Below are 16,680 nucleotides of genomic sequence, written 5' to 3'. Positions count from 1 at the left end.
GGTGCGATTAACGACACAGAGGGACGCTCGATACCCGACCCGTCAGGAGGACGCAGCCGCAGAGCTCCCAAACACAGCGAGGAAACCCGTGGAAAGAAGGAGAGACAGACAGTTGTCCCACAGTAGCCGCGGGCGGCGTCGCCCCACCGTCCGCGGCGCTCAAGCAAGCTAAGCGAAGGCCAGCAAGGAGACAGAAGAACTTCACTGCATCATCAAGCAGCCGGACCCGCCAGGTGTGGACAGACAGTCCACCGCGACAGCAGGGGGGTCGTACTTCTCAGGTGGCACGGAAGGTTCTCCAGGCTGCGAAACAAACGGGCCACCGCGTGAGGCCGTCACGCCAGGAAGTGAGAGGGGGCCGTGGAGGCGGGCCGAGACTTATCAGGGGGAGGTGAGGACCCTGGGCAGGGGCGGCAGGCGGCTTGGGGGAAGGTTCTGGTGCCTGGCCAAATACAGGTGGGGAGACGGTCCTCCAGGCCCTGGGACTGAGGCTGGTTTCCTGGTGAGGAGGTCCCCCAGGGCTGCCCCAGGTGTGGAGCGGGGAGAACATCAGGTGCCAGGCTGACCACTTTGGCCTTGACCTCGGTGCCCTGGGCAAGTGCCCCGGGGAGGGAGGGTGAGTGAGTCTGTGACCACTGAGGTTTTAGACCTGGCGTGCCTGGACTGGGTGGTCGGGCTGTGTCTGGGCAGAGAGACAATAAACGAAGGGCCTCTGCAGGGCCCCAGGGGAAGGGGGCGGGTTACAGAGAGACTCTGTGAGTCAAGTGCAGCGGAGAATCTCAGAAGCCCACATTCACGGAGCTCTCGGAACACCTGCACCTGGGAGGGAGTCCGAATGCTCTGACACAGGGGTGCCGTCAGAGGGCACCCCGTCTTCCCCAGCTCCAGGAACAGTTGTGAGACTTATCTGCACTGGCAGTTTTTAAAAACATCAGCAGTTCACCTGAAAGCCAATGACCCTCCGTAGTTGTGATTTCTTAGTTCACCCCAAGCTCGCGTCCTGGCAGCTCTGACCCGCCTGGGTGCCCCCTTCCTGCCGGCGAGAGGTGCCGTGAGGAAGGAGAACCCCCACCTGCGGCCGACGGGGGTCAGAGGCTCAGGGCCCCTAAACGGAAGAGGTTTCAGAGTGGCCTCGGCTGTGATCTGGAACGCAGGTCCAGCAGGAACCGCGCTCTCCCCTAACTCGCGGATGTCCCAGGTGACGTCCAGGAGCAAGAAGTGACCGGTTGCCCAGCGGGGTAACAGGAAGAGGGGCGGCCGGCCGAACCCCCGGCCCAGGGGCGGCTGCGCTTGGCCGGTGCGGACCGAGGCGGCCGGGAGGATCGGACCCCGCAGGCCCCAGCGGGTCCCCCAGGGCAGGGTGCCGAGCCTCGGCCGCAGGGCAGCGCAAGCAGGCCCTCCCGGCCCGGCCCGCACACATCACATCTCGGCAGCACTCGTGCACAAACTTAAAGCCAGGCGACAGGCATGGCCCCGGGCTCTGGGCGCTCGACACTCAGGTGCGCTCCAGGAGGAGGGATCTGGCGCCCAAAGGGACTTTGAAAATGGTCAGCTTCCCTGGGTGCATCGCCCCAATAATCCACAGAAACAACAGTAATCTAAAAATAGTCTTGTTTTCTGTCCTCAGCTCCTTTTAACTTCGTTAGTCACCGATCCTTAAAATAAAACCCGTGTAGCGTCTCTCCTGGTAGCAGCGATAAACACACCCGCGCGCAGGCCGCGCCGACGGGCGGAAGGGAGCGCAGGGGCCGCGGCCGGGGACCGACCGCGCCGGCCCCGGGGTGGCCGCGGGAGCCGCCCCGGGCGGACCGGGGGCGCGCTGGCCGAGGAGCCGCCGCCGCCTCCGGAACTCCCTGCGCCCTGGCGCGCGGCCACCGTGGTCCCGGCAACGGCATTAAACAGAGGGAAACAGACGGGGATCCCGTCACCGGGCGGGGAAGAAGGAGGCATTGAGAGCAGACAGGAAGAGAGCTTTTCTGGATGGAGTGAAAATTATTTACTGAAGGGGAGGAGGGGGGGAGGGGGAGGGGGAGACGAGGTGGGGGGGAGGAGGAAGAGGAGGGAGGAGACTAGGAGGAAGAGGAAGCGGAGATGGAGAAGGAAGTGGGGGAAGAGGAAGAGGTGGGGAAGAGGGAGGGGAGGAGGGAGAGGAGACGGGGAGGGGGGAAGGGGAGGAGGGAGAGGAGACGGGGAGGGGGGAAGGGGAGGAGGGAGAGGAGACGGGGAGGGGGAAGGGGAGGAGGGAGAGGAGACGGGGAGGGGGAAGGGGAGGAGGGAGAGGAGACGGGGAGGGGGAAGGGGAGGAGGGAGAGGAGACGGGGAGGGGGAAGGGGAGGAGGGAGAGGAGACGGGGAGGGGAAAGGGGGAAGGGGAGGATGGAGAGGAGGGGAGGGGTTGGAGGGAGACAAGAAGGAGGAAGAGGAGGGTGGGGAAGAGAAGGAGGAGAGGTGGAGGCAGAAGATGTGAGGAAGGGGGGGTGGGAGAGCAAGAAAACGGGGAGGAGCCTGTGTGGGAGGGGCGGACAGGAAGCGATGGGGGTCAATTTTTATTTTCATGCAACTTGTGAGACCTTCTTGCCCCGGTGCCCGGACTCTGCCCTCAACCCTCCCCGTGGCCCCAGATGTGGGCCACTAGGACCCCCAGGCCGCAGGATCTTTGTAAGGGGCGGGGCGAGGGAGGGGCAAGGGCTGTGAGGCCCTGGCGCCCCCTGGCGGCCTCCCACGCAGGAGGCGCGCCCCTCCCCCTCCCAGCCTCAGAGTCTTCGCGGGGTCCCCCCAGCCTCGGGGCATCCTGATGGGGTGCCCCCAGCTTCAGCATCCTCGCGGGGTCCCCCCAGCCTCGGGCATCCCCGTGGGTGCCCCCCCCCTCCGGGGCCCTAAGCCATAGTATCCTCCCCCCCTCCCCCGCGTCACCTTCTCCCCGGCCCTGGGGCACCAAGGCACGTGCCAGGCCCAGTTCACCGCGTGGGGGCAGATCTCCAGGTAGGGGCACCTGGGAAGTGTCCTGACAGCCACCCAGACACCCGCGGGAGCGCGGATGAGGGATTTCAAAGAGGGAATTCAGTTCTGTCCCCAACGGACTGGATAACCCAACAGACGGCGGTGGTGACGGCTTCCGTCGGGCACCGATTAGCCAACGAAACTCACCGGTTGGGGCAAATGTTGCACCGCCCCCCCCCCCCCCGCCTTCCCCCCCCCCCCCCCCCACCGGGTCCAGGCCCTGGAGGCTTGTGGGGCGTCCGCTGCCTGCAGGCCTCCTGAGTCCGCGCGGCAGACACAACTTTGCTTTTGGGGTTATTTGAAACCACATAAGGGTGTCGTGCAGCAGATTTATGATTTTTATACACCAGACGTTTTAACCGCCCTGACGCCCCAACCCCTTCCATCCAAGGCCAACACGAAAATACGGTCCGGTTTTGGCAGCTGAGCCGCGCCGAGGAGAGGCGGGGAGGCGGGGAGGCGGGGAGGCGGGGGGGGGGGGGGGTGAGAAGAAAGTGTAAAGTGAACCGGGCGGCGTTCAAGGGGCCTTCCCGAAACCAGCTCCCGGGCTCAGACCCCTCCCCCTCGGCTGGAACCCCAAAGTCCCTCCCGCGGCGGCTGGGAGCCCGGGGGCGGGCGTGGGGGCTGTGCCCGGGTTCTCCGGGACCCCCCCCCCCCCCCCAGCTAGCTCACGCGGCAGGCAATCTGGGTCGCTCAGATATTTACAGAGTAAAATGACAATAAGTCCACGTCCCGGGACTGCCGTGCAATCTGTTAGTAATTTAGCGGGATGGGAATTTCCTTTCTCGGGCCTGCCAATGGAAGCGCTTTTCCAAATTTCCACAGCGGGGGAAGCCTGCGATTTTACATAATGACTTCAGCATGCAGGGCGCTCTCGGCCCCCTCGTCTCCGCTCCCTCCGCCCCCTCTTTAAAGCAGAGTGTGACTCCCTTAGGACACGGGCTGGACCCCGGCGTCCCGGCCGGCTCGTTGTTCGGGTGCGCCCGGGTCTCACCCGGTGCGCCCCCGCCCTCCACGGGCGCCCCCGCCGACACCCCCCGTGCGCCCCGGCCCTCCGCGGGCGCCCCTGCCCGCCCCCGGCGCGCCCCCTCCGGGGCCGTGCGCCCCTGCCCGCCCCCCGTGCGCCCCGCGGGCCCGGCGAGCAGCGGGCCCGGCGGCGCGGGGAGGGCAGGAGCTCGGCGACTTGTCCTCCGGGCCCTGCGCCGGCTCGGGCGGGGGCGTGATGTCACGGCAGGGAGGGGGCGCGGGAGCGGCCGGGCCGGCGGGGAGGCGGGGGAGGTGTTTTCCAGCTTTAAAAAGGCAGGAGGCAGAGCGCGGCCCTGCGTCAGAGCGACACTCAGAGGACTCCGAACTCGCCGGCACAGTCACCGCGCCGGGTCGGGCGGCCGGGCGCGGGCACCGGGGCGCGGGAGCACACCGCCGAGCCCCCGCCACCCCGCCACCCCGCCACGCAGCTCGGGCCCCAGGGCCGCGGCTCGGCCCGCCACGCGCGCACACGCCCCCCAATGACATTTGTCCGGGGCGGGCGGCGCTGAGCCGGGGGAGAGGTCCCTGCCTTCCCGGGAGACCCTGCCGGGGCGGCGGCGCCGAGCGCCTCCCTCTCCTCCTCCCGCTCCTCCTGCTCCCCGCCGCCGCCGCCGCCGCCGCCGCCGCCGCGTGGATGCCAAGTACCAGTTTTCCAGTCCCTTCCAAGTTTCCACTCGGGCCTCCGGCTGCAGTCTGCGGGAGCGGAGAAACTTTGGGGCCCGCGCCGCCCTCCGGCGGCACCATGAAGTCGGCGGAGGAAGGTAAGCCGGCGAGGCCGCCGCCCCCCCTCCCCCCGCGCCCCCCCGGGGTCCCGGCCCGGGAGCGGCGAGCGGGCCGGGCCCGGGTCCGCCGCCGGGAGGGGCGCGGGCGGCGGGGCGCGCGGCGCGGCGCGGCGCGGCGCGGCTTGGGAAGCGGTGTCCCCCTGGTGTTTCCCCGGAGCAGCCCTGGTCTCGAGCGCGCCTTCCTGCCAATAGGTGTCTCCTCTCCTCCAGCGCTGAGCGCAGCCTCGCGGCGCAGCCGCTGCCCAAACTGCGTTCAAACGCAGGCGGTCCGGGGACCGGGCGAGGTTAGGGCCGTCGCCACCGCAGGAGACGCCTTGCGACCGAGCCAGGAGGTTTCTTTGGGAACGAAGTTCGGCCGGTTTCGTCCCCAGCGGGGGCAAGGCCACCCTGCGGCCTGGGAGAGCAGCCACGCGGCGTGAGGTGGGGGTCTGCGCCCCTGCGCGAGCTCCGCCGGTGGCGGGCGCCGTCTCGCCCCCCGCCCCCCGCCGCGGCTCTGCCCCGCTGGTGGCTCGACCCGCAGGACTCCAGGCATCAAACGCGCTGTCTGGACACAGCCCCTAATTCAGAACATTTTGCAACCTCGTAGAGGGCGAGTTCCAACCGTAGAAAAGGATTCAGGATAGTTTGAAAAGGGACCGCCAAGTTTCAAGCCGCTTGTTTACAGTCCCAAAAGTGCATAAAGTGAATGAAGCCTGGTGATGGCGACTCCGCTCCCGACAGGGAGTCTCACGGAGTCCCCTTGGCCCGCTGCCCTTAGAAGCGCCACCACCTCCAGCCGGGCGGCCTGGAGCTCCCACCGGCTGTGCTCCCGCAGGTGTCTGAAAACGGCCTCCCACCGGGGTGACCGGCATCCTGCCGGGGCATCGGGAAGGCGATTGCACCCTGGGAACCGGGAGACACCTTCCCAAAGGCCTTAGGAGCGCCCGATGTTTTATTTAAATTATTTTAAGACAGCGGGCAAACTTGGTAGTGAGTTTTTGGGGCGGACGTGCTTCTGAGGACCAGAACTTTCCTGCGGCATTTGCAGAGCAGACTTAGAGCCGCGTTCTCCGAAGCCTGCCAGCTTCGAGAACCTACGTTCTTTAACAGAGAGGAGCCCAGGCCAGTCGGTACGCTCATCAAAAGGAGATCAATTATTTGCCGGGTGTTTTGTGTCGGTGGAGGAAGACGTGCGTTTCTTACCATTTCATCCCAGCTGAGGAGATGTTTAAATGTAAATACCAGGTGATGGTTATGGGCCAAGCTCTCGCTATTGGAACAGTTTCTAAAAAGTGTGCTGAGGTTTTGCTGTCGGATTCTGGGACACCGTTTTCGGAGTGTCTTCACTTGAACAGCCGGCGGCCCATCCTGCAACAACCTCTTCTCTTTCACAAGGAAAAAAGCCATCTGGGGGGTGGGGATTCTTCCTGTTTCCTGCATTTGACAAAGGGCCTCTGCAGAAAAGACAGCAGGCCAGGTGCAGCGAGGCCTTTGGACCAGGTGAATATCCGTGTATGTTGTGAGAACTACGAGGCGAGGCAGCTAGAAAGCGTGGTCGAGTCCTTCAGGGAGACAGGCTGAGGGTCTGACAGGCGCTCAGTTTACTGCAGGTCAACGCCTGCCTAGCCGAGCGAGCGAGCGAGCGAGCGAGCGCTGGAGGACGCGTGATCTGTCCCCTCCCCAAGGCCTGACTAAGGCGTCAGCTGCCCCTGTGAGAATCTGCGTGATTCCCCGGCACTTCCCTCCAGTTTAATGAGCATCTGGGTTGAAGCTCATTAGGCCTGTTGTTTCTGAAGGCCTTGTGCTTGTTTTTCCGCGTGGAGAGCGCAGGGAAATGCAAGGCCTGGTAGGTAGCCACCCACCCACCCATTCCGAGGTTGCTCCACACAGAATGCCCCCGGGGCTCTCCGGAACAGAACAAAGCTCGCTCTGTTCTCCCGACACTTAACTTCGAGCCGGCCGCGTAGTTTCCTAATCCAGATTAGGAGAGGCCCTGCTCTATCACACCCAGGGCTGGAGCTCTGTGCTCCCACACCCGCAGCCTCAGAGACTAAGCGCCAAGCTAAACATTTGCATCAGGACAGGAGTGTCTGCTGAGTTGGCAAATAGCTCCACACCATCTACCAGTTGAAAGGCACTCACCGGGAGGGGGGTGCTGGTAAGGGGAGCGTTTAAAAACCTGGCCTCCCCATGTGGTGGCTTTGGTTGGGGATCTGAAACTAGGTTGGGGGCGGCGGGGAGCTCAGCCTTAGGCAGGGCAGGGCTGAGTCCTGGTCCGGTGGCCCAGGTGGGAAGCTGGTGGGCACCCGTGTGCGTGCGGAAGTGCGAACCCACTTTCTCTGAAACGGTCGAACAAAAAGTTTTCGTCTAAACAGATGACAAGGGCTGTTGTGTGTACATTTTCGGTGGGGACTAGAAGGTGGCTGCAGAGAAAACAGCTGGAAAGAAAATGAAATGTTGCGGCTTCTCAACAGAAACAGACTTCCATTTGCCCGAAGGTCAGCAAAAAAAGCGAACTAAAACAAAACACCCCTCCAACATGCATCTCAAAGTGAGCACTATTATTAGAAACTAAATCAGGCCAAAGTGAACTATAGTTTATCACTGGAGAAAACCAGGCATTTTGAAAAGGGTTAGGGGAGAGAATCAAGGGGGGGGGGTCACGTGATTTGCAGTTTATTTGCTTCCGGAAAAAGCAGTACCCCCAGGGCAAAGGGCCTGCAGGGCAGAAAGGAGGGCGCTTGTTCCTTAGCGGACCAGCAGCAGTGGCTGCGGTCCCGCCCTCCCTCTCTTGGACGTGTCCTTCTCCGTGGCTGACGCTCACTCTCCTGTAAAGTTCGCGTGTTCTTGCAGATGCCAGTTGTGTGTGGCGCTGAGACACTGGGGACAGTCAGAACGGACGGCTGAAGCAAAGACCTAGGAGACAATGGTGCCCAGACCTGCCTTGTACATTAGATTTGCTGTGCCCGGCTGCTGTGTCCTAGCCTTGGGTTTCAGTCCCCACACACTGAACCTTTGAAAGCTTTGCAGTTACTTGTGGACGCGTAGGAGTGTGCACGTGTGTTTTAAGAAGTTGCAGGACTGAGGCAAACGGTGTTGCAACGAAGCTAGGTGGCGGGTGGGCACGAGCCTGTGAGGAAGACGCCACAGCACAAAAGGGCTGCTGTGTGCCAGCCAGCGGCGCGTAGATGTGTGCAGCCTGCGGGCCACAGCAGAGTCTCCCACTGTACGGGAGGGCGTTTCCGGTCCTTGCGGAAACCCGCACATTTCCTTGGCATTTGCGGGTGATTTAGCCACGGGGGCTGAGAGATGGTGCACCCCCCGCTGCCTGTCCAAGGGGCAGGCGGGTCAGAAAGTGAGCACAGCTATCCAGTGGACTGCATCGGCACTCGGGCGAGCGCCGGCCTCTGGCAGGACGTGCATGTTGTAGACTCAGGCAGCAACCAAATCCTCGCTCCAGACGAGGCCCCGGCAGTTTGAGAGACTTTTTTTTTTTTTTAACTTTTACACAAATTTAGCAGGCGGGACGCAGTCTCCCGTCTCGGTGGCACGCAGTTTTCCACCTTTGGGCCACTCGGTGCCTGGGAGCGGCGCCCTCTCGCCCCCTGGGACCCGGCGGGTCCGCGGGCGGGGGGGGGGGGGGGGGCGGGGGTCCCGGACGCCCGCTCTCCGCCCCCTCCCCCCCCCCCCCGCCCCCAGCCCGTCGGGCGCGGGCCGCGGGGGGTCTGGCCGGGCGCACGTGGACCCCCGGACGCGGGCGGGGGGCGGGGGACACGAGGGAGCCGCGTGCGCCCCGGCTGCCCCGGGAGTTTATTTAAAACTCGGAAGCCGGCGGCCGGCGAGCGGCTTGTTTATGTCAACCCGGAAACGGCGGGGGGGGCGGGGGAGGGGCGCGGGGGCGGGCGCGGGGGAGGGGCGCGGGCGGGAGTCACGTTACCCGAGGACGCGCGGCCCAGCGCCGGGCGCAGCCGAGCCCCGGGCGGCGCGACCACAGGTGCCCGCGGCCGCGGCCCCGAGCCAGGCCGCGACCCCGACCCCGACCGACCCCGGCCCGGATCGGGGCCAGGGCCCCGCCCCCCTCCCTCTCAATCCCAGACCGGGACCGCCACCGCCCCCCCCCCCCCCCCCCCCGACCCTGACCGGACCTTGACCCCCGACCCCAGACCCCTACCTGACTGGCCCGCACCTTGACCCCGGACCCTGGGCCCCGAGCCCGGACAAGGACCCCAACCCCGACCTGGCCCATCCCAACATGACGGGGCTGGAGGAGGACCAGGAGTTCGACTTCGATTTCCTTTTCGAGTTTAACCAGAGCGACGAAGGCGCCGTCGCTGCCCCAGGTGGGTCCGCGCGGGGCCTGCGGAGGGGGCGCGGGCGAGGGGCGCGAGGGCCGGAGGTGCGGGGGCCTCCGGTGCTGTGTTTCGGGGTGCGAGGCCGCAGGTGCAGGACCCTGGCGGTGCAGGGCAGGGGTGGGGGCGCAGGAACCAGATTGAAGTCAGGAGGGCTGGCCTGGGGGGTGTGCCTGGGGCCCCCATCCTGCCCCTAGGGCACCAAGACCCAGTTTAGTGGGGAGTTGTGGGAGGGTGGGACAGGCCATGTCGCCAAGTGGCCACAGGGAGAGCATCAGGCCTCCTGCCCGCGGGTCACACTGTGGGGTCTCTCGGGCACTCATGCTGGAGAGGCGGCTTCTCCAGGGTGGGGGTGTGCTCCTTCTGCCAGGGGACACGAGTGTCCGAGGCCCTGGACTTGGACGCTGTCGAGGGACAGGTGGTGAGCGGCCATTGCCAGAGGGCAGGGGGCCATGGAGCCCCTCCAGACCTGTCCCTGAGCGCCCCGGAGGCCCCGGCCCCTCCCGGAGGAAGGGAGGAAGGGAGGAAGCGTTAAGTGAGTCTGCCCTCAAGAGCGGGAGCCTTTGTCTCTTTCATTTTCTCCTCTGCAAAAAGAAAGGTTTCAGTTAAACAAACAAATAAACGAAACCTCCAGCCTCCCGGAGTGGAAGTGGATGCTCTTGAGTCAGAGTCAGAACTCGAGCTGAGGTGTTGAATGTTCACAGCCAGCTCCTGGTGGCAGGCGCTGTCTGCGGGCGGGAGGGCTTGGGGGGGGGGGGCGGGTGCAGGACCCCCAGAGCCGGGCCCCTCACCTCTGCATTCTGGCCTGCCCACGTGGCGCTAAAGCGAGGAGGCTGAAGGCAGCTCTTGGCGCTGATGGGACGGCATTTCTGCGATGATTGTATAATATTTTCCACGTCGCTCACCACCCCTCCTTTAAAAACTGCAACGTCCTGTTCGTTTTTAAAGAATAAACGTTGCAACCAGGCAGAGGCGGCCTGAATTTTTTCATCTGCACCCCGTTTTCGTCTTCCACGGCTGTGGGTCTCCAGGCCTCCGGGGTCAGTGGGAGCCAAGGCAGTTCAGGAGAGGCTGGGACTGGAAGGGCCGTGGTCCCTGGGGCCGTCTTCACTTTCTTCCCTGAGTCTGGCGGATTTCCAGCCCCCGGTTTCAGGCACTCAGCAAGTGTCTTTGCCAAGAGGCACAAGGTGAAAGTGGGGGCCGTGCCTGTGACCCCCCCCCCCCCCCCGCCACCGTGGTGTAAAGGCCCATCCTGGGCAGGGCCTCCCAGCACTGTCCTCCCACCACTGGGCCCTCAGGGGTGCTGCTGTGCCCGAAGGCTGGGGGGCACAGACCCCATGTGGCTTCTGTGGCTGGGGGCTTCCAGAGCTGGGGAGGACCTCGCCGCCTCCCTGTGCCTCCCAGAATGTCTGCTCCACACTCAGAGCCGACCCTGAGCCGGGAACCTTCATAAGGCTGCTTTTAATCCTCAGCTCAACATGTGCCCCGGCCCTCAGGCTCCCAGGGGAGTACAATCCAGGGAAAGTCTCCTGCGGGAAGGCTTCCAGGGTGCCGGCACCTGGGGCCCAGCATTCACCAGGCTTTGGGGGTTGGGCAGTCCTGAGCAACTAGGAGATAGCTCTGGGCAGAGGAGGCCAGGCAGAGAAGGAAAGGCCTCCTTCGCATCATCACGTGTTAGAAAGAAGTGTAGGAAACGTTCCTCTTTTAACGTATTTTTGTGAGAGATACTCGTGGTTTTGTTTTGTTTTGTTTTGCATTTTACTAAGACTGTCTTTTAAGAGCACTTTTAGGTTCAGGGCTGAAGGAGAGGAAGGTGGAGAGATTTCCCGTAGACCCCCCGCCCCGCCCCGCCCCGCCTCAGCTGCCCTGTCATTTAACACCTGCCTGGAGAGGGCACCTGTCACTGTGCTGGACCTGTATCCTCACCCACAGTCCACAGTGGACGGTAGGCGTCGCTCTTGGTGGTGCACGCTCCGTGGGCCTGGTCACACGTACGAGGACACGTGTGCACCGTGACTGTACCTCACAGAGCACTGGCACACGAGGACACGCAGGCAACGTTCCTGCACCCCACGGGGTCCTTGCACGGCCCTAGACACCCTGTGGGCTCCTTCTCCTCCAGCTCCTGGTGACCGCTGGTCTGTACTGTCTCCGTGGTTCTGCTTTTTCCAGAATGTCTTCCAGTTGGAGTCATACAGGATGTAGCCTTTTCAGACCAGCTTCTTCCACTCGGTGATGTGCGTTCCGGTTTCCTCCGTGTCTCTTCGTGGCTAGTGGTAGCTGATTTCTTTCTGGTGCTGGGTAATAGTCCCTTGCTGGATGGACCGGTTTATTTATCCATCACCTGCTGAAGGACATCTGTGATTGCTTCCGGGTTTTGGCCATTATTTAATGAAGTCCCTCCTCTTTGTTCTGAATAATTGATATATCATAATCATTAAATATTAAAATATCACGGTGTTATAGTAAGCTGTTACGTTAAATTCTCCAGCCTTTACTGGGTGATAGAAATGGCTTCGCGCTCGTTCTGGAACGAGCCTGGATGTGGCTCCGTGAATGGGTAGCTGCCCCTGCGCTGGGCTGCGAGGCCCGGGAACGTGGCCTGACAGGCCGCCGGGCGCACGGAGACGGGCGCTCGGCCGCGGGGGCGCGGACCGGGCCTTTGTCACGGCTCCCCCTGCCTTAGCGGCATCCCCCACCCTGAGGAGTCGTGGGTGGTGGGCCTGCACCCCTGTCACTCTCGTCGCCTCGTGCTCCCGTTGGGCAGGAGGCATGCACACGGCTTCCGTCTCGCCTGGCGCTTGAAGGGCTGGGGCGCACAGAGTTCCTTGTCCCCAGGACGCTCGGCAGACACAAGTAGTCACCGTTCGTTGAGGGAAGGGAGAGAGCACGTTTAGAACCATTTGCCCCCACTGAACAGGAGGGGTGCTTGTGCTCACAGGGTCCCCGCACCCCGCCCCCCGTCCCATCTCTGGCGGCCCCAGCGCCCCCCAGAAGGCTGGTGGGGCCCCTTTCTCAGGCTCAGGACGGAGCTGCCTCGTCGGCCGGGAGGCGGGCACCGCCCTGCTTCCCACCCGGGGCCGGAGCCCGGCTCCTAAGTTATTTTGGCCCCGAGCTGCGGTGCTGTCGCTGTGGCAACTTGGGAGGAAGTCGGCCAGGCCTGTGGGCCCGGGCTGGAGTGTCCCCGGCAGAAGAGCGTCCTCCGGGCCTCCAGGCTGGCGGGCGTGGTGCCGGGGGCCGAGGGCGGTGTGTCCCAGTGCGCACAGAAAGGAGACCTGTCTGCAGGGACCTTTATTCCTAAGTCCGTTGTCAGGAAGGTGGCGATGGCAGGAAGAGACCCGGGGTCTCTGGTGCTAGGGGCTCGGTGAGTGTGGGTCCTGCACCCTCAGGGGGCCTCAGGGGGGACCCTCAGCTTGCGGGACAGGCGCCCCTGCATTCAATGTGGGCGGTCCACCGTCCGCACTTTGTCCTGAGGTTCCGGGATGTTCCATCAGGATAGTTACTGGCACGAGGGTGTTTTCATTCAGGGCCTTTGTCAGAGGAAGACTGCAGCTAATAACGACGATTCCTTGAAGACAGGGAATGAGAAAGTGAGGGCCTGAGGGACAAGAGGTGTGCGGGGCGCCCGTGTGGCCCGGGGACAGGGGCGCCGCCGCCGTGAGGAGGCCGCAGAAGGCTGGGGTGGGGGGCACCTTTGGGGCAGGTGGTGGTGTCGGTGCGAGACCTTCCCGGGCAGGTTGTGGGGCCCCGGGGCTTCCTCGCGGTTCCGTGTGTGCCCCGCGGCCGCCGGGCCTGGGCCGCTGTGGCGCCGCCTCTGTGTGCTCAGGAAACAGGGCCGGGCGGCAGGCTCTCGCGTGGTGTGTGTTTCCGTTTTGTTTTGCTCTGTTTCCATCACCTGGGAAATTGCCGTCTTGCTGCCTGGTGGCCGTGGGGCCTCGGTGAGAAGGTCTGGTCGGGCGTCTTGGAGGACAGGACCGGGCGTCACGGGTGTGCGGTCCTCTGTCCAGCCCCGTGTCCTGCGGTCAGGCCCCAGCAGACTCCACGGGGGGGGGGGGGGGGTTCCTGGAAATGGAGAGCATCATTCTGTGAAGGACGAGGGGAGCCCGGTGGGGGTGAGCCTGCCCGTCGTGCCCTGCCCTTCGCCGCCTGCAGGGGATGGGCCGGCAGGGCCAGGCCAGTGGCCGGGATGATGCCCAGAGGCCGTTGGCTTCAACACAAGACACACGGATGTACTTTTCTGGTGGTGGTTCGGAAGTGACAAAATTGTCTGGTTCTGAAATAGATTCTTTCTCAGAACGGGAGGAAATAGTTCTGACAAGTCTGAGCGCTGGAGAAGCCTCGGGGTGGCCCCCGTCCCACCCGGGCGTCCCTCCTCGGGGACACGCACCTGCGTGGGGCTGGGACTCCAGTGCGGACGGCGAAGGGGCGGTGCGTGTCCTCAGAGGACGGGCCACACTGCTGTCACTCTTGCGCGTGGAGCCTTCTGAAGGTCCCCACGATACTTGCTCCGACTCGGGCGCTGTCTTTCGCGCTCCCCTGCTCTGCAGGTTACTGAACACTCGTTGGCAGACGGCCAGGTCCCAGAAGCAGCGGCAGAAAGTGACCCTAATGGGTGTTGAGCGCCTCAGCGGCTCCTGACGCGACATGAATCAGCCTGAACATCTCAGCGTTGTTAAGAAAGTTACTGGAAACATTTTCATTGAATCGCTAAGTAACACAGATTTGAATACGGTTTAGGTGGGTCCTCAACCCAAACGGAGTGGGGAGCAGGCGGGAGCCCCCGGGCTTGGCAAGCAGGGACGTCTCCCTTGATGTGTTTTTGCCCCGGCAGAGATACCTCCATCATCCAGCGCCCAGCCCCGCCGTTGTGGGGCCCTCACGAAGGTCAGGCATGTGGCTTTCCGTCTGTAATTTGTTTAATTAGGGAAAGTTGTGTTTTAGGTGAGTCTTTTTTTTTTTTTTTTTTTTTAAATGAGGCTTTTTGCTTTTTGTTTTCTCATTGACTCATGTTTATTGACAGTGTTTGGTTTACATAAAGTCCCCTCAGTAGTTCCACAGCCCAGGCCCATTGTCTGCTCCTCCTGGTCTCTTCCAGATCCTCCTAGAAGACCGCGCTCCCGGGGGCACACCGGTCAGACCGGCCGCGCCCCCACCGGCCATTTCACCCAGAACCTGCCTGTGACCCCCCGCATGCCTCCACTGGCTGTGCAGTCAGAACCTGGGGCCCAGGCACCTGCTGGGGGGGCCCCCAGTCCTGCTCGGCTGTTTGGTAGGATTTGTTTTTTATTTTTTTTTTTTATTTAAAAAAATTTTTTTTTTCAACGTTTTTTTATTTATTTTTGGGACAGAGAGAGACAGAGCATGAACGGGGGAGGGGCAGAGAGAGAGGGAGACACAGAATCGGAAACAGGCTCCAGGCTCCGAGCCGTCAGCCCAGAGCCTGACGCGGGGCTCGAACTCACGGACCGTGAGATCGTGACCTGGCTGAAGTCGGACGCTTAACCAACTGCACCACCCAGGCGCCCCGGATTTGTTTTTTAATTCTTCGGATTACCTTCTTGCCAACAAATGTTAGCTCAATTGCGGGCTCAACCTTCTCTCTTTTTTTACGTTTATTTTTAATTTTTTAAAGGAATCTCTGCCCCCAACAAGAGGCTCAAACTGACAACTACGAGATGTTCACTACACTCACTGAGCCAGCTGGGTGCCCCAACTCTTAAACTGTAGATGCACCGTTTTCCTTTTTTCTTTTTAAATTTTTAAAATTTCCTTCTGAGAGAGAGTGAAAACGAGTTGAGGAAGGGCAGAGGGAGGGAGAAAGAATCCCAGGCAGGCTCGCGTGCTCACCACAGAGTCCGATGTGGGGCTCGATCTCGTGGCCGTGGGATCCTGAGCTGAGCCCAAATCAAGAGTCGGCCGCTCACCCGACTGGGACGCCCGGGGAACCCCACCCATAGTGCTCTTTTAACCGTGTCAGGGAATACAGGGATCGGTCCATAAAACTTCCTTTGAGGTCCAGACAGCCTGGGAGCTGGAGGGGGCCCATCACAAGGGACACCACTTCCTTGGCGGTGACCCAGCACGTGGCTTTGTGACACACATTTGTATTTGTGGCGTTTAACGTTCCCCTCAGCCCCACGCCCGATGCTCTGTCTGCTGGAGGCGGTGATTCCCTTTGAAGTGAAAACACATTCCTCACCGAACGCTGGGACGTCACGTGCGTCACGGGTCCGAGGGCTCTACGGCAGGGCCCACGGTCCGTGTGGGTGTGAGCGCCCCAGCCACAGGCGGGCCAGGGCCTGGGGGCCTCGTCCACCGGGAGGGTCTGGCGAGGTGCCCCTGTCGTCGGGACGTTGCCACCCGGAGGACAGAATGCCGAGACCGCGCTGGTCCTGGGAGCCCTTGGACCTGAGCCCACAGGCGGGCCGCACACTCTGAGCTGCTCCAGGGAGGGCAGAGCCCCTCATGCCTGTGGCTCAGGGCTCGCTGGGGGCCCCCAGGGGTGTCTGGCCCCCCCGAAGGCCAGAGGGGGCCGAGACCACAGGAGAGTAGCAGCGTGGCTTTCTCGGTGGTCTGGGAAAGTGCGTGTCTGGACAGGTGTGACGGTGGCGCGGGCAGGTGGCGCCCAGGCGCCCAGGGCGCAGACGCAGACGCGGGCGGGGATGGGGCGTCTGCAGACCTGCGCTCACTGCCCCACGGGTGGGGGCTGCAGGCACCCAGAGAGGCGTGTGCGGCCGGTGCCAGCGGTTGTGGGATCGGCGCTGCTGGCTGGGCGCCTGTGGCAGCCCAGGAGGCAGGGGCTCCGTGGCCGGCAGCGAGCCGGGTGCTGGGGACCAGGACAGCCGAGCGTGTCTTTCACTCACACTCAATTTTGCAATATGCCATACACACTACTGTTGTTTCTTGACGTCTGATTACTAACACTCCTGTCCTCTGAGTGTGTAAAACGGACTCACGGACTCACGCTCTCCTTGCTGATATTCTGCTTACTGATAATGATACTAATACGCGGGGAAATGTGTTTACTACACGGGAAGGCGTGTGGCTGCGAACAAATGTTTTCTGCTGAGGTGGACCTTTCTGCCGAGACCCCGTTCCGTGCGGAATGGCCCGGGTGTTGGCGCCCCTGCTGCTCCTGCCTCGTCCTGTCTGCTGAGGATCCGGGGTCTGGGTGGGGCCCTCCTTCTGGGGGCTTGTCCCCTCGCGCCTGCCGGGCCCCTCCCCCTGATGACGTCCCGCTCAGGCACCTGTGTGGCGGTTTGCCGGGTCCGGGTGTGGGGATGTGCACACGTGTCCCCGGGGGGCACGGCCGCCATGCCACCTCTTCCTCAGGAACCGTGACCTTCTCCGGGAAGTTCCTTTCCAGGGTTGCAATTTCTTGATTTTTACCAAGACTGTAATCGTATTTGTAACTTTTGATTGCAGTTCCTGTGTTCAGGTGTCAGTGGCCACGTGGGGAGCATGGGACACGGTCCCAGGGCAGGCGGCCCGCGTGGGCCCAGCTCCCCACCTCCTGCCCTGGGGAGACAAGGGGCTGGTCTTTTC

The 16,680-nt window shown here is 63.1% G+C and overlaps 1 protein-coding gene across 6 annotated transcripts in view; it reads left to right on the top strand.

Annotated features, from left to right (window-relative positions):
* The first annotated feature begins 4,256 nt into the window (after nucleotides 1-4,256).
* NFATC1 (nuclear factor of activated T cells 1) overlaps nucleotides 4,257-16,680 on the top strand; it is a 107,345-nt gene continuing 94,921 nt past the window's right edge. For 2 of the 6 annotated variants that reach the window (XM_058691754.1, XM_058691758.1), the window contains exon 1: nucleotides 4,259-4,786. In XM_058691754.1, the coding sequence (XP_058547737.1) occupies nucleotides 4,660-4,786 (127 nt within the window). In that variant the 5' untranslated portion in view covers nucleotides 4,259-4,659. Of the gene's footprint in view, nucleotides 4,787-8,892; nucleotides 9,127-16,680 lie in introns of those variants that run through there. The other 4 variants (XM_058691753.1, XM_058691757.1, XM_058691759.1 and 1 more) reach the window with 4 other exon arrangements.

This window comes from Neofelis nebulosa, chromosome 11, assembly GCF_028018385.1.
Source record: "Neofelis nebulosa isolate mNeoNeb1 chromosome 11, mNeoNeb1.pri, whole genome shotgun sequence".
NCBI lineage: Eukaryota > Metazoa > Chordata > Mammalia > Carnivora > Felidae > Neofelis > Neofelis nebulosa.
Note: the sequence above shows the minus strand (reverse complement) of the source record. Positions and strands in the feature narration are given on the sequence as shown.